Source organism: Episyrphus balteatus, chromosome 1, assembly GCF_945859705.1.
Source record: "Episyrphus balteatus chromosome 1, idEpiBalt1.1, whole genome shotgun sequence".
NCBI classification, from domain to species: Eukaryota; Metazoa; Arthropoda; class Insecta; order Diptera; family Syrphidae; genus Episyrphus; species Episyrphus balteatus.
Genome location: NC_079134.1, coordinates 111041114 through 111067440, shown reverse-complemented (window position 1 = coordinate 111067440; position 26327 = coordinate 111041114). Strand labels below are relative to the sequence as shown.

At 29.0% G+C, this 26327-nt stretch overlaps 1 protein-coding gene across 1 annotated transcript; it reads left to right on the top strand.

Moving 5' to 3' along the window:
- The first annotated feature begins 15516 nt into the window (after positions 1-15516).
- On the top strand, positions 15517-25598 carry LOC129906665 (putative uncharacterized protein DDB_G0291812). Its single transcript, XM_055982532.1, has 3 exons — positions 15517-15544; positions 16061-16145; positions 24575-25598. Exon 3 carries the CDS (start codon positions 24697-24699, stop codon positions 25486-25488), a length of 792 nt encoding a protein of 263 aa, XP_055838507.1. The 5' UTR covers positions 15517-15544; positions 16061-16145; positions 24575-24696; the 3' UTR covers positions 25489-25598.
- Positions 25599-26327: the final 729 nt, after the last annotated feature.

Sequence of the window (26327 nt, the reverse complement as noted above, 5' to 3'; positions counted from 1 at the left end):
AATATGGGTAACCGTGCGCCGTCGGCGAAAATGGGCTTTACCAAAATTTTTCTACTTGGTCAAGGTAAAATAGATCTATCATACATATTTCTCATTGCTCTTAAATTTTCTTAGAAAAATATGGACCTTATTTCTTGGTACATAATATATTTATTCTCAAATAAGACAATCTGGCGCTACTTCTTTGATTATGAGTTTTATCTTATACTTCTTAACCTTTCTTTCTAACTTAAAATAAAACTATTTAGGTATGTAGAATCTAGAATCTAGGTATGTAGATACTTATTATCCCTCTATAAAATCTCTTAAATGTTGGAAGTTGTTATTATTAGTTTGACAGTGTTTAATAATAGGGTGTTTCAATTATTAATTTTACATTAAAAACAATTATTATTTTAATTAGTTTTGGTATTTTATTGCATTGTGAAGCAAATAATATTTCGCTTATGTGAATTGGAAAAAAATATACGTTGCAGCGTTGAATAATTGACCACTTTTTTATCTAAGCCTTGAGCTCAGAAATTGTTTCTGGTTTATTCGCATGAAACCGAGATTAAATAAAACACCAAAGATCGTATAACGCTAGTTTATATTGAGCTATGGTGATTTTATTTGTTATGGTAGTAAATTAATGTGTTTTATGTAAGTGGTGCTTCCCAGTCATTCTGATCCATGTGATCCAGTTAAAATCTCAAAAATTGTTATTATAGGTTTCTTTTTTGGCAAGGCTATCCGCAAGTAGAATTTCGCTAATATCAACAGCTGTGTTGGCGATTACATGCATTACAAAAACAACTGGCAGCTGCCGATAGGAATACAAGCTAAACCAAGCTGGGGATAGAATTTTGACGAAGTGTATAAGTTTACGTTTTCCTTTATCTTGGTGCATGCATATACATTTTTGTTCAGTGTTGATGTTTGGGAAACCCTACTGCGGTTAACTTTGCCAAAAAAGCACGCCTAACATTCAACAAAAAATTTAAATGCACCTTCTATTATAAGCGGTAGCTGCGGATACGGATGGCAATGCCAAAAACACAGCTTCAGTTCCAGCAACGCATGGCGTTTAGTCAGAGAGGTCTTAGCGTAACGTTCCTATTTTTTGCAATGGATTTTCACAATAATAATGCGTTCTCTTAAGTTGAACTCTATTTTTAATAATCAGGGCAGTTGTAGTTTGTAGTTTTTAAATCTCACTGTTGCTAATTGCGCGAAAAATAATGTCAACTAATTTAAAAATTATTGGAACACAATATAAATGGAAGTTGGTATTTTGTATAAAGTCAGATTAAGTTTTTAAATATGACTACAATGATATAATGTAATGTAATGATTAATAACATTAGCACTGCATTTGTTGTCACTAGGTATAATTTGTTGCTCACTTTTATTACTACATATATTGTTGTATACTCACTTTTAGAAATCAGAGATTAATAAGTAGCTATTAAATTTATAGTACGTATTATTTATGAATCTTATTATTTTCTTTCAAAATTGTTAGCATACGTACATATGTATATCTTGTAAGAAATCAGCAATGAAATTTTCTTTATAACAAAGCTGAATCTTAACTAAGCAAATACTTCTGGAAACATTACAAAAGTCAGGTAAGAGACTTGAAGGGCGTTAAAATATAAGACTAGTTTTTCATACAAATACCTTATAATAATCATTGGCACTTCAATAATATGTAGTCTTTGTAAATTACCATTAGTTGATCGTTTCAAATGGTATATAACTTTTGGTTAGGTTTTTCAAACCATAACACACTCCTACTGTATTTTCGGTTTTCAGAAAACGAAATTTCCTTGTTGTTTTCGAGGTGTGAAAAAGTGACATTACGAAATAAAATTCTAGTTTTGAAGTAATGCATAGATCTATTTAAAAGTCGTCTTTTTTGGTACCTTTTATTGCTCTTATTTTTCAGCCGATGAAGTTGTACCGCAATAGTGAGTTTGTATGTACATACCTATAATTAATTTCGAGAGACAAATTGGTTTCTTTTTATTTTGCTATAATTTCAGTTAATCGCCAAGTTCAAAAATAAGTAAATAATTTAATTTTTATTTGATTAAATCGGAGCTTCAAGTTGGTGTTACAAAATGTCGCACATTTTTAAGGTAAGACGCACTTTAATTATTTTAATTTGGCAAAGATGTTAAACTAAAAGTACATTTGCTCTGTTTGTAGCTTATATTTTATAGCTTTTTTATTATTTATATAGGTACTATATTAAATATACAATATCAAAATAAGTATGTTTTTAAATATTTTAAAATATTAATAATCAAATAATTGTTTTTATTTCTCCAGGTCGATTCTAACGTTGAAAATAATGCTTAAAGTTTTTATTTATTTTGGGAATAATATTAAGCAAATCTTAATTAAAATAACCCTGCCTATATTTTGTTGAAAATAATATAACAACCGCTTTGTTTTTTTAGCTATAAAGGGCACCTTTCATTAAATTGAAAATGCTCAATATTCTCTGTAGAAAAAAAAACTTTTGTTTTTGCTAAAAAAAAGTGAACCTCAACCTGCTAAATGTCTATGGATGATGGAAATATATATGCGAGCAAGATGCATGGCTACTGAAAGTCAACCAACAATTATTATCCAAGCTATATTTGTGCGTGTGTATTTTGCTTACAAATAAAAAACATAATACAAACCTTATTTTAGAAAATAAATTTTATCATTTGCTTTTTTTAGGGAGAAAACACTTAGTTACTCATCTAACATTGAAAACATAAATACACAATGGATGAAAGCACACCTACTTTAAATAAAATGCAAACACAAAGAATTCACACTTAAAAATACACAAAAAAGAACACAACTTTGAGTCACAATGTTGGTTACCTTTACTTTTTTACCAAAATAAAATTAATTAACAAATGTATGTTTCATTAGTTTATTATTTTTTCCAGGCTTTTTGTAGTAAGTATTATGCTTTAAATTTTCAATGTTTGTTATATACTGGCTTTATATCGCTTAGCAATTATGCTTTAAAACATTTTAGAATATTAAATATATATTCATGTTATGCTTTTTCAGGTTTTTTGTATATTTTTAACCTAAAGTTGAATAATGTATACAAATGTATACCTATGTACCTATGTATGTAAGCAGGTAATACTTTCATAAAAGAACGAACACTTTTAACATTCGTCACCAACGGAACTCATTCTGTTTCAAAATGTTCTTTTAATTGAAAACGGAAAAAGATTTGTCGCCGTCGGAACATTAAATAAAACTGTGCATTCGCAGAGATAAGTATGCGGAATGGTTTATTTTTAAAAAGTAATATAAAATTTATTTGATAAAATTGTATAACATACATGATATGTGATACAACAATATAATTGGTAGAAACACTTAAATTCGCTAATTTTGAACTAACTCTACAATATTTCAAATTTTAACTCAACAAGTCAGTAAGGTCTCAGTTATGGCTATCAGTAAAATCCATTAGTAAAAATTGAAACATCAGGAATCTGAAATGTTTTACTGATGAGCGTTCATAGCAATAAGTAAATTTACGTCATTAAATTAAATGTTTATTTGACATTCGCTCCCCAAAAATTTTTTTACTGATCATTTTTACTGATCATTACATCAGTAATTTTTTTTAATGATGGCACCGGAACAGTAAAAAAATGAAACGCATCAGTAAAACGAAATGGTTTTTTTTTATATTTAACACTAAATACATTGTTTGTTTTTGAAAGAAATAGTCGAAATATATTTTCAAATATATTCAAAATAGCAAAACAAAATTTTTACTTATGGATTTTACTGATAGCTATAATTGAGCCCTAATATTGATTCTACTATTTGGTCCTGGGTTCGTCAATCAAACTTGTTCTCTATTTCCATATTATGTTGTTTGAGTCATAGTCTTAATCATAAAATCTTGAATTAAGACTTTTTTAGTTGAGTTGAATTGAATTGACATAAGTGCGTTCTTTTTCTAACAATGGTCAACTATGGTTGTTATGTCAAAAAATATTGTTGATGTGTCATTGTTGGAAATTGTTGGGTTTTTTACAAATCATTTAGGAACGATTTATTATTAGGTGTTGTTAAACTGTCAAACCACCAGTTAAATTTCTTTGAGAATACTTTTATTTCCACTATTATAACAAAAAATCATGTTTTTTATTCAAAATAAATTCTCTTTCATCAAAAAATTACAAAACTCTCTTTTTAATTTCATTTTTTCCGCTCATTTTCAAAAGAAAAAAAATCTTTGAGTTTGTTTTGTAAACAAAACATACACTTTGACACATCAACAATCTCATGAGGGTTCAACTCACATCATGGAGGTGAGTTGGAAATAGTTACGATTTTTAACTGTTTGATACTTCAGAACCAGTTTAGGAACGATGTTCATCTGTCACATAAATACAAATCGTAACTATTTTGTAGTTTAGGAACGACAAAAGTTAATGATAGTTAACAATAGTTTACTATTGTTAGAAAAAGAACGTACCTCATATATTCAGCTTCAGCAGTGATAAAGCGAATATGGCACAATCAAATAAACTCACTTTAGAACACATTTGTCACTTTGTCAGGCATTTTTCTGTTGTGAGGTGGCATTGTAAGCGGAATTAATTCAATACAAAAATAAAATTCCAATTTTTTTTCGATGTTCAGGTCATTGTCTTTACTGCCGTTGAACTGATTCTTCATTTCTCTGAAATAACTCTTTAATGTGTTTCCATAAAGTTCCTTCTCTCAAAACATTTCAAAATGTTCACTTTTGTCAGATATGCGGCCTTATTTCTGCACCACAATTGAAATAAACTCCTTCGGGGGTTATGCATTAAGATAAAAAGAGAATATACCTACTGTTTTGTCAAAAATGCAATTCTCTTTCATCACGATTTTTTTCTATTAAAAGGTTTTCATTCCATTTTTATTTTAAACGATTTTATGCTTATAAATTTAATATTTTGATAGAAAATTACTGAACGCTTTCCTTAAGCCTAGAAACCATCTTGCACCTTTCAAAAAGCACAAGCAAATAATTATAATAATTTATAATTTAAAAGATTCTTGCTCTCATTTTTTCTGTTTATTTTAAAACTTTTTACATGCCTTTCTCTTACGCACAAAAACCTTCAACTGTATGACTGTATCCTTTTATTGAACTAAAACACTAAACAACAAATTTTTGGCTGGTGGCTTCCTTTATCTGTACCTGTGCATATACAAATCACTTATACCGGCTACCAACCCTGGCTAATTCTTCTTTTGCATTCAAATAAACGCAAACTGGATCACAATAATAAAAACAACATCGTTCTAACCTTTTTTTCTAAAAAATGGCAATGGAATTGTTACACTCCATCATGAAACCAATTATTTTTACTGACATTTTATAAAAAAAAAATTGGCAAATTGGAATACTCGCAAATATCTTTGGGGTGATGCGCAAATATGTATCCTTTTGCAAACCCAACACCTGCCTATGATGCAACGTTCTTGGCTGCTGTCGCTGACCTTCATTCAATATTGTCACATATTATATTATAACCTGCATGTAATTATTTTTGCACAAAAAATATTGCTTTGCACATATATATTTACTTTATTTTTTGATTTGGAATGGATTATTATAAAATATCATTTCAATGCTGTTGAAATAAAAAATATTTTGATGTATTTGTAAAAGAATTATTTTAATAACCATATTCATTTGCTTTTCAATTTATACTTAAACAAATATTAACAAATATATGTTTCCTGCCAACACGAATGGCTTTTTTAATTAAAAATGCATGGTTTATAAAATTTTGATTTCTGCCTATATTAAAAATAATATTAATTTAAAAAAGCATCCAGTAAAGTACCGTTAAATGCATCTTATGTTATCTACACTGACGCAAATGGGCAGGTACCGTTTAAAAAATATAAACATTGTTATTACTCTTTTGTTTTACGAAAAAAAATGTGTCAAATCATTTAATTATTTTAAACTCAAGTTAGCTAAAGTTTTTTTGATGTTTGTAATCCTGAAAAAGAAAATGTATTCAAGTTCGAAGAAAATTAAGCAAGCAATAAATTAAATTTGTCTATATAAGTCGTTAATTTTAAAGATGTAATGTTTTTCAGTTATACTAGTATACATTCACTATTTTCGTCAAGTACCTAGGTTTAATAAAAACAATTGAAATCGAAGTACACATACATTTAAAAATTAAATCCGATCCTTAGTGCTTTAAAAATAATAAGAAAAAAATAAAATTTATTACATGCAGGTACGTACAGTGTACGTACCTGCATACATATATTTAAGTATATTTTGATACAAAATTATTCGACTTTAGCGAGGTATCCATCAATACTCTCCGATTCATATGAAATTGGGCATATCGTCCCGTTTCTCCCTGAACGACGTAGGTACACAGCAATTTTTTTTCAGTTTTTAAAATTAATATAATTATATACATTTTTATCAAAATTAAAAATATGAACTGAACAAAGGGAAATGAAGTTATGTTTAAGGCATATTGATTGAGTTATTTCTACACTTAAACCTTTGCATCTATTCTTTCTGTTAGTTTTTGAGCGATCTTTAACAGAAAAAAAAAATCTTTTATAAAAATGTACTTACGAGGTCCAAGCAGAAACGGGACGATATGTACATAGTTCGCTTTGACGGATAACTCGCTAGGTTCGATTACACTGGTCAACAAGGTTTTTGCCACAAGAACCAAAATATACTTTTCTATATGTTGCAACCTCAAAAACGGAGGCCAATCAAATTTTTCTGACTTAAGATTCGAGTTCAGCACATCAAAAATCTTTAGAAAAGTATATCTTGGTTCTTGTGGCAAAAAAAAGTTCAATTTTGCTGACCAGTGTTATTAAAGATTAAATGTTTGAGGACATAATTTAAACCGTGTTTATTAGCCCTGTTCCTTTGGGAGGTGGCGAATTACTACTAGTAGTTTACTAGCGATTTTCAATGGAACGCACTTTCAACGAATTAATACAAATCGTATCTACTCGAGATTAACCAAAACATCTACAAGTAGACTACCACCTCCAATGAAACAATGATGATGAATGCATAAACATGCAGAAAATGTTCTCCAATTAATGTTGTAAAAGCTTATACGATTAAATCTGAGGATATTATTTAGACCTAAAATTGGATATATTCTCTTCTTAACAACATTACCCGTGTTTTGTTGGTAAATGTGTCCGTTACCTCAGTACTCAGTTACCAATAAAATAAGGCTATTACATATAAGATAAAACCTTAGTCTTATCTACTCCAATTTTGAATCGTTTCAAAAATCACACAGGATCATCATTAAATATCATATTCGTTTCGTTGTGCTACGTAGCACAATGGTTGTTGCGATGGACTATGACACCAGAGGTCTGGGATCTTATCCCTGCCTTCCTGCCTACACACAGAAAAAAATAGTCATATATAACTATTTTCATTGTTAAAATCGGGATTTCGGAGTAACTATTTTAAATACTTACCTACAAATAGTTTTATGACTTGTACCAATGCAAAAAAAATGAGCTTAAACTCGTATCTCATTTTTTAGTACATTTTCTTGAAATATGTATATCTAAAAAAAATGTAGGTACTGATAAGTGAGATAGAGCTAAAGCTCATTCTTTTTGCTTATGAGCCTACATATGTGTTTTTTAATAGTCAATCGAAGTTTTTTACTAATTAACTATTAAAGAGTCAGTTTTATTTATTACAATACAGTTATTTGTAACTATTTGAAAAGTCAGATGGACGGACTATGGGGCTATATAATACAATGCATTTTTTAAATGGGTGTTATTTTTATATACAAAACCTCTAAAAATGAAAAAAAAAATCATGAAATAGTTTTTTAGAATCGTTTTTTTATACAGAGTGTGCCAAACGTAATGGTTCAAACGAAATAGGCCAAAATAAAGGCTAGTGAAATTCTGTAGCTTGCTCTCCCTTTTCATAATTGTTTTTTGTCTTTTACAATTTTTTCACTGAAACATTGGTTAATAATTTGGAACAATTAATAATAATTAGTAATAATTGATAATAATAATAATTTCTTACTTTTATTTAAAGCAACACCCTGAAAAAAATTTTTTATGACTTGACAACGTTTAATTCTTTTAAAAACAAGTCTCTATGTTTGTAGGCACAACACTTTTCCAACTTGTACTTGCACTCGCACGTTTGCTTCTATAAAATATGAAGTAGTTAATTTTAACTTTTTTGCTGTGGCATTTTTCAGGGGTATTGCCTCTTGCGAGGCATTAACAAAACCTCCGAGAGTATCATTGTCATGAAAAAGTGCATCTCTCCTTAGTCCTTTGGACTCGGTGGTAAATTAATAGGTCCCTTGCACTTTTTCATATGAATTACACGCACACACAAATGATTGTGAATTGTTTGTCACTAAGCCTTGCTCCTTCATTGGCAAATGTATTTATATATCGTATTGATATCATGAAAAGGTCCAACACATCACATAACTTAATATCTTTATATTAAGCTTAGTGATATTAATCATTTTGTTTTCTTGTTTTCTTGAACCGTATTCAAAACTGAATTACGGATACCCTCTTTCATTTTGAGTTGCAGTCATCTGCCATGGGAATTATTCGAATTTCATCACGTAGTTTTAAAGTATAGGTAAATAGATAGATAAGATAAATAGACTAAATACATAATATACATAGCCGTATTTAGGGGAGGGGGGGTTACAGGGTTTAATTTATAATTTACATAAATCTCATCAGAGAGAAAAAAGTCCATTTATGATTTATTGATAACACTCCCCAATACACAAAAAATTTCCAGACCGTTGTTTATCAATTCTTAAATTTAGGGTGCTGATTCCAAGAATAACATTGTTTTTTTTTCTAGCAGCTCTAGTTTTTAAATTATTCATACATGAAAAGGCATAGAAAATACAATTTTTTTTGTTAAATTTTTTTTTATTTAAGAAATGTTTTTTTTTTTGTATTTTTATTTAATTAACTGAATCGAAATACGTTACATTAGAAACAAATTTTTCCAACAAAACTTTAAGAACGCTTGTAATAATAAAATCTAAAAAAATTGTATGAAATTACCCCAAAAATGTGAAAAATTAAAATATTTAAAAAAAATAGAGCTCCTAGAAAGCAACCAGTGTGATTTTAAGGCTTAGTGAACCCAAATGCATTAGATTCGATAAGAAAAATTTTGGAAAATGTTAACAAACAGTTAAAATAAGCATAACTTTAAAATTAGTACGAAATTACCCCCAAATTGTGGAAAACTTAATATTTCAAAAAATAGAGCTCCTAGAAAAAAATTAATGTGATTTTTAGGTTTACTGACCCCAAATACATTGAGTTTAATATATTTTTTTCTGGAAAATTTTAATAAACGCTCAAAATAAGAAAAACTTAAAAATTATGAAAAATGAAATGATATGAAATATGAAAAATTAAATATTTCAAAAACTAGAGCTGATAGAAAGAAACCAATATTATTTTTGAGCTTACTGAGCCCAAATCTATAATATTTGATATAAATCTTTCTGGAAAATTTTGAAAAGTTGAAAATTGTTGGCCAGTGTAATATCTATGATATTTTACGAAATAGTTTTTTGTATAAGGGGTAGGAAGGCTTCTACAAAATGTAAAAATATATAAACAAAAATTTTGCTCGGTCTGAGCTAACCCCTCCCGAAATGAAATCCTAGCTACGGCTATGATAATATATGTATAACGTATAAGTATTATTCCCGTTAGTCTTTAACGAATTAAAATAAATAAATCACTCTTAGGGATTCTTCCAAAAAGGTTTGTTTTCCAGCACTTTCGATGAATTTCTGAAATAAAGTACGAAAAAATACTTCCGCAAAGTTATTATTTCATAATGTTTCGTTTTCAAAGTCACCTAAATCTAAATGAATGGTTATTTACACTAAATCTTTCTTAATCATAAGATTTGTCGCGTAAATCTCGTACAAATCATGGAGATTAAAGCCGTGTTTTTTCAACTCAGTACCTACTTACATACCTCAGTAAAACACAAGCAAATGGTTGCTAAGGATAAACAAATGTTTTTTGTTTGTGGTTAGAGAACTTTTTTTTTTAAACTTAAATATTTTTGACCCTTCAACAATAAAGGATTATTAATAACACTACACTGTGCTAGTTCAAAAAACCGACAGATGGCGCTCCTATCTACTAAAGATATTTCGACTATGCTGAACACGATGCATGGCGTATTTATTTTTCAAAGTTGGCTTAGTTAAGAAAGGTTTTGGCCTATGAAGTTTTCTCTTTTAAGCCAGAAAGCAACGAAAAGACCCATCATACCTATATTTGATATTTATTGGTTTATATCGGCGTTTATAGATAAAATAAATGTTCTTTTAGTAGAATAACAATTTGTAGAAGATATTTCATCAATAAAATTATTATTTTGAAACTTTTAAACAAGTTTTTAACAAAAACTCTTTTATTTTTGAAAAAACTTCATATTTTGCTTCGATTTTCTTCAAATTTTATTATTCCAGTTTTATATATAATGTGACAATAAAATGATACTAGTTTAAAGTTACTTCCTACAAAAAATCATCAAAATTTCATATAATTAATTTGTTTTAAGGTGTTAGGCCACTAAAAGTGCTGAAATACATACCAAATATATGATGGGTGTTTTGGTTGATTTCTGGCTTAAAACAGAAAACTTCAGAGGCCAAAATCTTTCTTAAATGATCCAACCAAGGACGCCATCGTGTTCAGCATACTCGAGTTATCTTAAGTAGATAAAAGCGCCATCTGTGGGCAAAAAAAGTTACGTTTTCAAGCACAGTGTAATTAATAAAAGTTATAATCGTTTGTTGTTGTTAACAGTTACATAAATACTGAGTACCACATAACATGGCTTCAAAATAAATCCCATCTTAATCTTCCTAAGGCTTGTGTTTTTACTGTTTACTTTTCATTAAATCGCAAATAAGATAACACAGGTCAACACGAAATTTTTGCATGGGTTGTGACTATGAAATTATGATAGATATATTGATACTCATCTGGAAAACATTTTTCTTTTTATTTTTAATTTGCTGTTGAGGTCAGCAGAGCAATTTCCAGTATTCAAGAAAATCTGTCTTTTACAAAAATTGTCGGACGTAATTTTGGCAAAAACTCGAGAACGTCTTAACCGATTTGGCTGATTTTTGTTTTGTTTTCTTCATTTTAATGCTATGTCATATTCATATTCAGAAAAATTAAAAAAAGAAGAAAATTAAGAAGAAAATTAAGCAGAAAATTAAGCAGAAAAAAGAAAAATTATATCGAAATTTTCGTTTTGTTCGAATTTTTTTTCAAATGGGAGCTAGAGGCATTATTTGATACCTTCTTTTTTCAATATTTATGGTAAAAGTAAATCACTCTGATGGTATTTTTAATCTACAAAAATAACTGTATCCAAACTGTAGCCAAACTAATTCATATTGAAATTCTTTATTTATTGAAACATTAAATTAATTTGTTTGCATAGTATTTTTATTATTTTGTTGCATATACAGGGTGTCTAGAAAATAATGGATCAAACGAAACTTAATATCTCTCAGAATTTGGTAGCTTTTTCAGCCCAAATCCTTACGGTTTTCGATTAAATATGCAGTTCTTTAGAAATTTCCCTACTTTGCAACAGTATTCTTTCAATAAAACATTGCTTAATAATAAGAAACAATTAATTAATAAAAATATTTTTTATTTCATAAGCCATTTTTCTGCAAATTAATTAACAGTTTCAAGTTTCGTAAAAACTCAATTTCTTACTTTTATTTCAGAGCAACAAGACGAAAAAAGTTTGTATTGTGTGACTCTGGTTTATTATTTTTAAAACTTATCCCAGTATTGCAGTTTTTAAAAAAGTATAAAAGTTTCCAAAGTTGAAGTTAAATTCAAAAATATTACAGTTTGAACTCAAAAAACAGGGTTTTTCAGAGCAAAAAACCCTTGTATTCATCATTACTTTTTTCCTATAATTTAAGTCGAATAAAGTGCTTTAGTAAAAATTTAGACCTTTCAATTGTCTACATTTTATACCTTAACAGTTTTTTTGTACAATGCACGGTTCTTGCACTATAGCTCATAAAACTCGAGTTAGACTCACAGGGTATGAAAATTGTATTTTTGCTCCCAACACTACAAAAGCAAATCTTAGGAGGGGAAAGGGTGATTATCTATTGTTTTTGTTCACCATGAACCCAAAAAGTGCAAATTAAACCCAAGCACAAAAAATATTTTTATTTTTGTCGACCTGTGTAATACGTCACATTAAAGACACATTTTAATATTAACATGTCCATCAACAACCGATCTTTTTCTTTGGTACATTTGACGTCCAATTATACAAAAGCGAATTTTTTTTAACACTCAATTTAAATCCTCAAGAATATTTTAATAATAATTAACAATTTTTTTTTTCAAACTGTAGGTAATGCGTTTTTTATGAAAATAATTTTCTCCATCAATAACCATTTAGATACAAAAAGTTTATTATGCAAAGCATTTGTCTCGTTCTCGACCAAGAGGCCAGTTATATCGATATAAAACATTTTTAAAACGATAATTTAGAGCATCGCACACAGGGGCCAAATGCATGAATTCTTGGCAAAAATTAAAAAAAAAAATTGGGGAAAATAAAAAAAAATATCTGGACCTTACAGCTAAATATACCCAAACTATGCAAACACGTGATAATTTTGATAATACTGTTTGTAAGTTGACCACGCCATTCGTTTGAATTTGTGTATTGTTTTTCCTTTTTGTTTTTCCCTTTTTTCATCTAAAGTTCTATTTATGATCAGAATCGAATTCGATGTGAATACTGTGAAATTTTAATTTTTCATTTCAAAATATCATAGAACAAGAATCGACCCTGAGCTTAATAAGAAAACCATATACAGGGTGTCCCACAGTAACCGCCCCAAATGAAAACCATGGATTCCTGAGGTAATTTTTAGTCGAAAAACTTAAGAGGTAATTTTCTCGTTTTCTTCCCGTTTTCGAGTTACCACGGTTTTCATGATTTTTGCTCTCTTGTCCTTTAACTGGCCGTATTTTTGCCAAACTACGTTTGATTTGAAAGATTTTTTTACAACCAACCAAGAATTTATTACAGTTTAAGTATGTCTCAAAACTTTTTTTTTCTGCGGACAACCGTTTCTCCACAATTTTGCATCAAATAGAATTTTCTTCGTTTTTTAAGTTGTTTTTTACACTTTCATATCATTTAAGTCAAAAAAACACGTTAATGAGTATTAATTTTTTGTGCTTTTTTTTAAAGCCAAGTTTATTTTCATAAAATAATAAGTTTTATTTCATAAAAAAGACTACTGAAAGTAATTAAAAAAAATAAACAAACTGAGTGAATTAAAAAAAATAATTTTTAAACACAAAATTAATTTAAATGAATTAAAACATTTTCTGAGCTTTATCTATTTGTTCTTTTCTTAACCACAATAGCTCAGAAAAAGTTTTTAATTTATTTAAATTAATTTTTTATTTAAAAGTTATTTTTTTTTTAATTCAATCAGTTTATTTATTTTTTTTAATTACTTTCAGTAGCCTTTTTTAGGGAGAAGAATTAGGGACGGGAAATTGAGTATGAGTTATTCTGCCGTAGCGAGGTATCCGTCGGAGCGGAAAATTCTCCGATTTTATACAAAATTTTGCTTCAAGGTGTATTTCCGACAGGTAAAAACTATCCGATTCGTATAAAATCGGACAAATTTCCGCTCCAGCGGATACCTCGCTAGGGCCGATTATCCTGATCTATATGGATAATTTCGCAATCGATTAAAACGCAGCTAATACGTCAATTTCATTCTTAAATTGAAATATATTTTGTATTTTAATTTTAACTACCTATGTACCATCATTAATTCCAACTAGAGTCGGTAGTTGCGTACAATTGATGCTTTTATTTTAAATATACACATCATTTTTGGCGTGACATATCTGGAAACCATATGAGTTCCGCATACATAAATTGGGTCTATTCCGCATCCAAACTGAATTGAACTTTTTCTTTGAAGGATGATGTACAAAAGGTAGCATGACAGTGTGTCGCCTTATCTTGAACCTTTTCCGACATCAAAGTCCGTCTATATCCAGGGCTTGTCGTTGTTCCATAAGTTCCTCCTTATCCTTAATTTCTTATTGACTTTAGCTCTGAAAATATCGAAGTAGTCCAAAGTGCTGAGTAATTAGTTTATTCTAAATGGAACAGTAGACTCCCTAGTGATCTCATCTAGGAGATTATTCCCCTCCCGCATGGTTCCTAGTAGAATAACCTTTGTGGAAAAACTTCTCCCCCTCTCTCATTTGCTGCTACACCAACAAATTCCCACTAAGGTTAAGGTTCTCTACGGGAAAGTGAGAGTAGAAGGTGGTAGGCAGAGTGGGGTTTTGATAAAGAGAAACCTTTGGACGCCTATGTCCACATGAATATACAATTTCTACCATACATATAGTCATATAGCCAAAACAATATTGAAACTCAAAAGATAAATTTAATGAATTAATTTAAAAATGTAAAACTCTTTAATCTAATGTTAAAATGAATTATAAATATAGGTATATGTATGTATATAAAGTAACATTATGTTACCGAAATACAAACAAAATTATTTTGATTTCGTCAACTGCGTTATTATCAACACAGACATTTATTTTAAATTATAACCTAAGTTTTGATAAAATAAAACGAACATTTTAACTACAAAAATTTAAAACAAAAACTCAATACATTATTAAATTTCAGCCCCTCCGGAGACGGGTGTATTATACTCGCAGTGTCCTATTCTAATGAACGGCATTATATATGTTATTAGGTAAAAATCAAGTTCTGACAAAATATTTTAGTACGCAAAACAATAGTTTCATATCTCTTTTGTAATTATTAAAAAAAAATACTTTTTTGTTTAAAATGTGTAGGTATGCATTTTTTATTTGTGTTTTTTTTTTTTTAACGTAAGAAACTTAATATTTGACAATAAAATACTTTTTGTGCTGGCTTCTTAAAAACAAACATATATATAACCTATTGCATTTTGTTTGCAGTATATTTACCTTTATTTTGCCAAATTCTTGTTGTAGGCGACATTATTACACATATTTGAAATGTGTTTTCTTTCTGGCTTAAAAAAACTCTATACTTATTTGTATACACATTTACCTTTAATCAAACAGCTATCAAACAATAAAACAAATTATATATGTCTATTATGTTACCTAAATACTTAAAACATAATACAAATCGCATCCTACTTACTATTTCTAGTGCCACCTATTAGGATATGTTTCTGTGCAATAATACATCCTTATCACATCCACAAAATTGTTCATAAATAAAAATAATAAAAATAAAAATCAAAACAAAGTACCAGCAATCAATTTTTATTTAATCCAATTTAAAGCGTTTAAAATGTAGAGTGCCAATAGTTTAACTCCAGAAAATATAAATACAGACCAAAAGCTAAGAAAATATAATGTGAGTTTATTTGTTTTAAATTTTTAAAGTTATTGTTTGAAGTTTTTTCTCATATCGCTATTTTAAAAACATTTTTTATACTTTCTGTGTACTTGCTTTATAAATATAAAACATTTTATTTCCTTTGCTGCTTAATTTTCTTACGAATAGACAAGAATAACACTTTTCGCTATGTGCTTTTTTATTGAATATAATATACGTACTTACTTGATGGCATTGAAACACGAGAGAAAAATTAAAACAAAAAGTGGTTTAAATAAGAAATTATATGATGTACATTTTGTAATAATTTAAATAGGATTATAAGAGAATTGTTATTCTGTTCAAAAGAAAAAAGTGCATTTCCTGCACAAAAAAAAAACAATAAATTAAAAAAAAGATATTATTATTTCTATATACATCTATATTTATATATATTTTTGCTGCTATTCGCAAATGTTTTATATTCTTTTTTGACATTCAATTTTAAGACACTAACAAAATTTTTTTTTTATTTTCTTCAAAAAAACATTCTAGTTACTGGACACCCTCCCGGTGTGCCAAGATTTTAATAGATCTCTGTGCAGTCGGTTAAATTGCAGATTTGTTCATTTAACTGAAGGTAAGTGTTACATCAAACAAATATATATACAACAATAACACTCAAAATTGTTTTAACTGAGACCCGTCAGTGCTCGCTAAATCAATTAATCCTGCTTTTAGTCGAACAAAATACTATACATATGTAGGGGAGAGTGGGGCACATTTGAACACTTTTTGCTTTCGCCACAGCTTGAACGAAATATGTTCGTCTTCTTGATCTGTAAAGTTTACTAACAATGAACAGTAACATTGAACTTCGATTTCAAAGAACATTTGGTTAGTGAAGCAAATTATTTATATTGAATTTTGATGTTTTAAAAATATAGGCTCTCTTATGTTCAAAAGTGCCCCATGTACATATGTATGAATGCTATTAAAATCGAGTCTATTACTAAGGTCCAATCTTTTGTAAACACTTTTGATACCAATGAAATCTATCTTCGTCCTTTTCTCGCTTGGAAGAACATAAGAATTTGACAGTTCCTTTACCATTTTACCAAGTTCTCACTTTTAGACGTTTACATTTTTGCATAAAAGGCACTAATATTTTATCGCACACCAAATGCCGCATGACAAAGCGTTTTCTTATGAACAAAAACGTCTTTTTTGTTCTTTATATACAATAACCTAAAAAGTGAAAAAAAGGGAATTTACAAAATTAATTTTTTTTATTTCTTTCTAGCGCTATTTGTTTTTGTTTATTGAAGCAAAAAATAAGCTTTCTGCATCATTACACTGTGCATGTCGAAATCTTTGACACTGGGCAAGTTTTTTTCAAAAAATTTTTTGAGAAAAGTGCGCTGTTGACTGTTTCCCCCTATTTCGGACCTGAGAAATCGATTGGCATCATTAGTTTATCGATTTATCCTTATTGGTACGACTTCGAACAAATTTTTTTTAGTAATTTTAAGCATTTTGCCCGGTTTAAAGTCATTTCTCAAAAGTTATTTACTACCAGCATAAACTACTGGCTTTGTGAAAATGTATATCTTAGTAACGAATGTATTGCCGTTGTGTTTTAATACATTTTTTTGTACATTTGAAGCCGATTTGTGAGAAAATTGCCTAAACGATTTAATCTTATCCTTCACTCCAATACAATTTTTTTCTGTAAATAATCTAAATAATCCTTATACATCATTTCATTTATGAAATTAAAAGTTTTGAAAAAATAAACAAAACGGCAACACCGGAAATTTTTAACACATACAAAGTTTTTCAAGTATTTTTCATTGCCGACGTTTAAGAACAGAAATTATCAAAATTGGATCTGTAATTTGCTTTAGTTCCTCCACTAATACATAATAAAACGATAACAATGCAAAAAAATCCAAATTTTTTGAATTTTTTCTTGCTAAATTGTTAAATAAATTGCATAAAATTCTTTATTTGTTTTATGCTAGTAGTAAATAATAATAAATAATAAATAGTCGAATAAATAGCAACATAAACAAGAAAAATTACTTCAAACCAGGCAAAATACTTAAAATTATTGAAAAAACTTCTGAACAAAATTTTGTTCGAAGTCGTACTGATAAATCGAAAAACTAATGATGCCATTCGATTTCTCAGGTCCGAAAATTTTTTTGAAAAAAACTTGCACAGTGTTATTTTTGATTTTAAGGTAAGAAAAACTGTCAAAAAATGAGTTTGAAAATTTTCACATTTTTTTGTAAGAAAGAGTTAACAAATTGTTTTTATACAAAAAAAATATGCTTTCCGCATTTTTTGTTTTAATTTTCTAGCCCGAAAAACCATACAAAAAATGCGTTGGAAAATTTTCACTTTTGTACTTTTTCATTTTTTGAGCCAATGTAGTTAAACCTATAACTACAACGGCCACTTTTTGCAAAAAGTCAAAAAGTGAAAATTTTCAAACTCATTTTGTGATAGTTTTTTCGACCAAAAAATTAAAATTAATGATGCAGAAAGCTTATTTTTTGGTTTGAAAAACAATTTTTGTAGTTTTTTCCAAAAACAAATGGAGTTGAAAGAAATAATTTTTTTTTACTTTTGTAAATTTCCCACTTTTTCACTTTTCAGGTGATTGTAGTTAAGCCTTAAGGCTTTAAAAGTATAACTACAACGGCAACTTTTTGCAAAAAGTCAAAAAGTGATAGATTTCAAACTCATTTTATGACAGTTTTTACGACGACAAAAGCAAAAAGCTTATTTTTTGGTTTAAAAAAAAAATTTTTAGTTTTTTTCCAAAAACAAATATTGCTAGAAAGAAATAAAAAAAATTTAATTTTGTACATTTCCCACTTTTTCGGTCACTTTAAGTTATGTATAACTGCGGTGACCATCCGTCCCGGTTTACCCGGGACTGTCCCGTATTTCTATAGCTTGTCCCTGGTTTTTATGTAGGAAACCCGGGACGTATAAGTGTCCCCTATTTTGTAATTTGTCCCGTGATTGTCCCGTATTTCCACATTCTCTGATTTTTGTATTCAAAATTTTAATTACTTTGTACGAAAAACAAGAAAACAGTGGTTGGAAAACAAAAGTTTTTTTTAATTTTTCGAATTAAAGCATTAGTTTTTAAAAATTCTTCATCAATTTTCATTTAATTCCAGCTTGTTTTTGTCAGGCTGGGAAGCTACACCAGAAAAATTTTTTTTCGAATAATGAACAACATACATTATGAAACAGAAAAACCCAGCTAAATTTCAAAACTTTTAAGGACAGTTGAATTCAATATTACAAAATTTCAAAATCATTTAAAATAAAATTAAAATGTTAAAAAACAGCTCTCACAATTTTGATAAAACAATTATTTTCAGGAGTTATTAACAGTTCCTATTATAAAACCGTTTTCTTGATTTTTGACTTAGTCGTAAACGACTTAAATGAATTCAACGAAAATGTTCGTTTAAGCAATATCATTTTATTTTATTTATTATATTTTTTTTTGTTTGAAAAAAAAAAACAAAGTTTTCAAAACGACCCAACAAATTTTTTACTGGTCCCGGGTTTCACTTTTAGAAATACGGTCACCGTATGTATAACAACAACGGCCACTTTTTGCAAAAAGTGAAAATTTTCAAACTTATTTTGTGACAGTTTTTCCGACCACAAAATTAAAAATAATGATGCAGAAAGCCTTTTTTTTGGTTTCAAAAACAATTTTTGTAATTTTTTCCAAAAACAAATGGCGCTAGAAATTTTTGTAAATTTCCCACTATTTCACTTTTTAGGTCATTGTACCTAGTTATGGCTTCAACAGAAAAAAACGTTGTCGTGCGACACAGTTGGTGTGGTAAAGCCTTAAGAATTGATTTGTTTAATTAAAAAATGTCGATTCTCACATTCAAAGAGATGTTTTGCTTAAAATTTCACTGCCACACAGTACCACGGATTACCTTTTTCTACTGTATAGGTACATTGAAGATCAACACCTGAACGCACCTTTAATAAAATGTGAACCTATCTTTAATCTCTAATAAATATCTGAACGCATTCATTAAAATTTTCCTGGAAAACTGAATGGCGCTTTTCCAAGTGGAAAAGTACTAGAAGAACTTCTTTCTCAAGTCAACCTCCACTGGTGAAGAGGTAAACAAACATTTTTTCCAATGTCAATTACAACAAAAAAAGCTATTTATCAGTACAAAAAACGTTTGTTTACATCTTCACCAGCCCAGAAATGACATTTGCTGGAAGTTCCCCTTGTTCCCCATACCACAAATATCATTCCAACTGGAAGTGCAATAAATAACGCCCTAGAAATATACATATATACAATGGTGTGAATGACAAATTTGAGTGAAGTTGGTGGAGGCTGCCCTTAAGTCGAAAACACTTTGCATTTTCTTTTTCGATACTTTTTTTACGTAGTTGAGCGTAGTTCAACAATATCATTCAATTTATAAGTTCAAGTGACCTCAACTCCAAAAATTTGTAAAGCGTTTCGCCCAGGTACGACAGTTGGCTCATCAGTTAGATCTGTCGTACCCTTACTAAGACGCCTTATTTTGGTCGGTGTTTACGACACGACACTATATAAAACTCACAGCATGAATATACTGTGAATTTTAATGTTCTAAGGGAATTTGTTTAAATTCAGACACTTAAAAAATGTATGCCCGTGGTCAGGCTGATATAATAACGAAGAAAAAAAATAACAAAAATAATAAAAAATTATTTAAATTATTTTTATTTTAAGTGGAGCGATTGAATATAAATTGAATTATATTCAATCGCTCCAATTAAAATTAAAATAATTTAAATAATTTTTTATTATTTTTGTTATTTTTTTCTTCGTTATTGTTCAACAATAGGTATCTGAATCAGGTTTAAAATATATCAAAAAGTAGGTACCTATATTATATACTTATGTATTTTGTCTTTAAAAAGTGTAGTTAAGCGCGAGAAAACAACAACAAATACTATATAAAATAAAAAAAGTATTTTGGTATAATTGTGTTCAAAATTGTTGTAAATCAAAAAAAATAAAGAAATTGGCACTCGAATTTCGAGGGCTAGTGTTAATTACTTTGGAAGTGAAAACACCAAATGTATTTTAAAACGGTCTCCGAAAAAAAAGGGGAATAAATGTTGTACTTTCAGATTCAGTCCATAAAATCTACACCCAATTTTGTGCTTGAGCAAAATAAATAAAATATTTTCAAAAAGAACAAGTTCTACTTTGTTTAGAACTGTAAACAAATCTGAAATTGACCGAAAAATGACTGAATAAAAAACCGTTGAAATGTGAAAACATCGAAAAAACGTTTTTTTACGATAACTTGAAATTTTGAGGGTCTATACAAAATTTTAAGTTCAGAAATATGATGTACTCAGTAATACCTACAACCTCTGCTAGGTCACTTCCAAAATAATTAACATGATTTTTATTTTGTAACACAGTGTAATTAGACTGATTAAAAAAAAACATTTTTTTGGTGTTCATAAACTCCTGCTCAAAATTAACGCACACTTTTTTTTTCTTTAGTTATACCCCTGCATCTTGTTTGAAATGGCTTTAAAATTATTTGTTGTATTTTTTTGTGTTTGCTTATTGTTTAGCAAGTCAGAAAAATGCTAAATTGCAACAGTATTATTAACCAAAAAAAAGATAAACCAAATTTAGCAATTCAAGGTCTGAAAACTGATATTAAAATAATTTTTGTTTTTTAGGAAAAAAAATTTAAAAAAATGGAAACGCGTGACAGTTATTTCCAATAATTTTTTTCAATACTTGGCATTGTCTCCTCTAGCGCATATGGTAATTTGGAGTCGTCTATTCATTCAACGAATTAAGTTTTGAAGGTTTTGTTGTAACTTTTCTTTCACTGCAGTTTTCTGTTAATCAAGAATGCTTGGAGGTGGATTTCGGCCGCAAATGCATTTTTTTCAACATTTCCTAGACATGTTCTGTTGAATTTACATCCGGATATCTGTGTGGTCAATTCAAAGGTGGCACATTTTAATCATGAAGATATTCTCAAACCACTCTAGCATGCATTATCGTGCATCAGACTGATTTGTGGACCAAATCTAGGGGTGATTGGAACCGCATGCTGTTCGAGAACATCAGCCAAGTATCTTTGGGTACTTAAATTAGGTCTAGGAGATCTCACTAACTCCGTAGGTGTTGTGAGGCAGAGTTTACTCCATGAAAATTTATGACTCATCTCTAAAAGGTTCGCGGGTTGACAGATAGACTTCAGCATACCTCTCCAAATCTTCCTCACAAACATTTTATTCCATACCTTCAATTTAAGCTAACTCCTGTCTTATTTGAGAAAATAACCACGATACTGTGAGATAAAGTAATAGTAGGACTTTTTTGTAAAATAAATATGATGTAAGAGCTATAGACCTTAATATTATGTAAGTACTGCCACATCGCAAATTTCTATTTCCCATATGACTTAGGTACATGGAAAAGATTGTGTTTTTGAGTTTGGAATTTTAAATTTTCTTATGGTTTATAAAAAGACTAGATTTAATCATTTTCTTGTATAAAATTGAACGCTCTACAAAAAAGCTCGAAGGTTTGAAAAACCTTCCTGGTTCGATTGCCCAAGGTTAAGCCAGGATAGCACAAGATTTTTTTTTTATTAGCCCACTCTTAGTTCTTATATTATAACGTAATTATTTTTTTTTCACCTCAAATATCACAAAAAAAATAATTTCTTTTTAAACAGTATAAATATTGTTGGTTCTGCACTTTGGTTCGTTTGACCATAGCTCAACTTTTTTTAAAACATTTCGAATCAGAAACCTGAAAAATTGTGATTTTTTTTCCTGTGAAAAAATCTTTAGTTTAAAATCGTTGTTTGTTTGCCCAAGGTTAACCATACTTTTGTTTTCGCTTAGTTTAAAAATAAGAAGCATAATTTTGTATTCACCTCACAAAAAAAAATAATACGCATACACCACAGTTACCTCTTATATTTATAATTTATAAAAAGTAAGTTGGTGTGGGCATTGCGCCTCAAATGTTATTTTTTTGACTTAGAATTCATACTTGATTCAATGTAGTAAATATAACATTCCTGTTAAGAAGCTTTAGTTGATTTGTTGCATTTAACCTTAAAAACCAAAAAACACAAATATTTTTTCAAGCGTAAAAATCATTGAATTTTTTGGTTTGCCATATAAGCACCTAGAAAAACTACTTGCTTAATAAAATCTATCCAAATATTTTTTAAAAGTAACAACAACATGGTGTGTGAGGTGATTTCTTTTTGTAGTATACGAATAGTGCTTTTTAGATCTTTCCCAACAATCCTTGGTCATTCCAACAAATTAAATCACTTCTTTTCGTTAGCCCATCCCTTAGTTCAAAAATTATTAATCTACTTAAATTTCTTAACAGGAATGTTATTATCAGGGCAAGGATTCTTGTGTGAATACATATTTTTTTTCCGCATTAATAGAATAGAATAAGACAGTTTTTCGAATCAGGCAATTTCCTTTAAAATGGCATTTATTTGTTAATGGTTTTTAGTGCATATTTCAATGATAAACACATATTTTTGTTTCATATTTTTGAAAAAGTTAAGAATTTTTTGTTTTGTTTCACTTAATTTTCAATTTGATTCCAGGTTGTAGTTACGGAATTTAATCATTTTAATTTCAACATCCATGAGAGAACGCATTTTGCAGCACTTAACACAATTCCAACCGTCACAGTTTCTAGTTTTACTGCAGTGAAAAACCTACTATGCAAATAATTTTGAAACACTTACAGTTATGAAATATACCATTTTCAAAAACCAGAATTATAAACCTACCTAATTCTAATTTTTAAATCAAGTTATTTCAGTCAATTGTCAATTTCAAAGGCAAAATTTGGGGAAAAAAGTAAAAAGAAACACATTAAATACTATTTTTGTCAATACTGTGGATTTCAATACGAAATTTATCGATGAAGCACACTGCCCCAAATAATTTGTTATTAAATACTAAAAATCGTATGCTTCAACGCCTTCTCGTTGATAAGAAAATTAAGAATGTATAAAAAGTGAGGTAATAAATCATTATTTTGCTTCCAGAATACAAGATGTTAAAAATATATGTAATTTAAAATGTTTCTTTATTTTTAAATGAAAAAAGATTCCATTTGAAATATTTTCTGCAAAGATTCAAAGTTCTATCTGGTAATTAGAACTGTATTGTTCCTTAACGTTAAGTAACAAGGTTCTTTCATTTTTTTTTCGAACAATATTGCTTCTTGTTTATTATTCGCTATATTTAGGATGTTTTAACTAATTCAGATCACCATATTATTTTACTCGTGCCTTCCTGTTTATAACTTCCTGCACTAGGAGTACCGTTGTTCGTATTAGAAAATGCATTGTGTAAAAAATATACGTATATAGGTAATTAAAATCTCTATCACTTCTTAATAAGAAAGTTTTAAATTAAAGTACCAGCAAAAATGTATGGCCAATAGAACAAAATTAATCCCTTCTGTAGTACCTATTGTAACTTCGTACTTTCTTTTTCGTACCTACTTTCTAGTTCAGTACAAGAAAATTTTGTTTTCTTAAAACTATGTTACGGCCATATTTTTAAGAGAAATAATCTTAATTAAGGTGAACGAAATTTCATCCTATTTATTTTAAATAACTTAACGGACTTACCGCGATTTTTTGTAATTCAAATTACTTGAATATTGATGCCCGACGTTTCGACAAGATTCCACATGTCGTAGTCACGGGTACACAACTCCCTTAAAAATTTCAACCACGGCAAGTGGAATCTTGTCGAAACGTGCGTCGGGCATCAATATTCAACTACATTATTGCAGTTGGTGACTTTTACTTGTAAGCCGACGATATAATTTTAGATTGCTTTCCCATAGATGTAAATGGACATCTGACAACTCTTTGGCGCACAACTCCATTAAAAATTTGAAATATGTGCATACAATTTAATTTATCACTCTCTTATCTTATAAATACTTATATACACATTTACTTATTTTATTTTTAGACGACAAAGTTGAAGTATGTGATCAACGTGTGGCTGTGTGTCGTGATCATGCTAATGGTCAGTGTAGACGTAAACTTTGTAAATACTATCATATACCGGTTGCATTACCGCCGGCAAATATTATGGCTACTATATTCAATCACCAACCAGCGCAACAGCCATTGCATCATCAAAATCAATTAGGAGCTGCATCAACAAAGTCCCCCAATGAGCATAAACAACAAGAGCAGCTACAAAAACAACAACTTACTATTACAAAGAACGCTAATCGTGCAACTTCAGCAACATTTACCAGCATAAGCAACTACAATAACAATAATAACTTAATGAATAGTTTTAGCAATAATATTCTCAACACAAATATTACTGAAAAGAATAAAAATATTTTAGCACCTTATCAACACAACACCATGTCACCAACACCGCTTTCGCGACAAATTTCATCATCCTCAATAAAGTCATTTACTGCGGCACAAAATTTTGCTTCACCGAAATCAAAAAGTGAATCACCCAGCATCTTTGCCCTTACTACATCAACTAGTACAATCCCAACTCCCGTGATGGCAGCAAAAACTTCTAATATATCTGCTACAGCTACTGCAAACGTTTACACTCCTACTTTTCAACATTATTTGAACACACAGCAACTTATTACGCCAACACTTGGGTATTACGATATCATAGATCCTAGTCTTAGCAATATAAATACAAATTGCTTTTCTGTTTTACCATCAAATCCAACATATGCAGCTGCCCCAATGCTTTATAGATCAGCATCAGCAACACAACACAAAAATGAGGATTCATGTGAAGCCAGCAACCTGAAGAGAATTCAAATAAATTCAAATATATTACATCAGTATCCTTCTAATACTTCAAATCTTCCAGAAACTATTACGACGTCCACGAAATAAAAAAAAATTGTTTGCCTTAGCTTAAAAATATATTGTCAACATCAAGACTTTGAATAAACCAAAAATTCAATATTTGAACACCAGCTAAGAGCTCGAGATTTTTAAAGTTATTTGCGATGTCTGCTTGTTTATTTTATTTAATATTTAATTTAATTGAAAATTGTATTTTTTTTTAGTAAAATAAATTGCTGTGTCTTTGATCATCACGCCTTCCCTTAGAGGAATACTAAAGTAGACATCAAGTAGATAAGAAAACTTTTTATGTTTACTTTGAAAAATCCTACGTTTTTATACATCGTAACATCGTTTAAACTTTAAAAATCTAGATCAAGTCGAAATGGGTTTGGTTCGATTTTAAAGCATTCGCTCAGTATATTCCAAATTTTGCTATCTTTCCCTTCCAAACCCAACTCGATCTCTCAATTCTAAATGAAAAGGTAGTAATAAACTAAATAGGTACGTACTCGTTTTTTTTCATTGAAATTAAGCTTTAAAAAAGGTGAGCTTTGCAGACAAGCCTCGCTATGAAAAAAAAAATATTTTGAATTATGTTCAAATTTAATGGATTGTTGATATAGTGCGAAAGCAACTAATAGCTGTTTTATGTAAGATTAAAAAAAGTTTTATAACATAACATTAATATATGACACACACTTCAATAGGAATGTATTTATTTATAATAAATAACATACTGGTACATTATATATAATAAAGAGTAAGTAATAATGTATGAAATTATAAATATTTATTTGTCTACTATGTACGAGTTTGTGTACATAGTATGGATTCATCATGCCATAACAATGACAATGTTTCTAGTTCTTTAGGCACTTACAAGT

Bases quoted from the DNA above. Each gene is read 5' to 3' on its own strand.
- LOC129906665 (XM_055982532.1), top strand. From the start codon at position 24,697: ATGGCTACTATATTCAATCACCAACCAGCGCAACAGCCATTGCATCAT.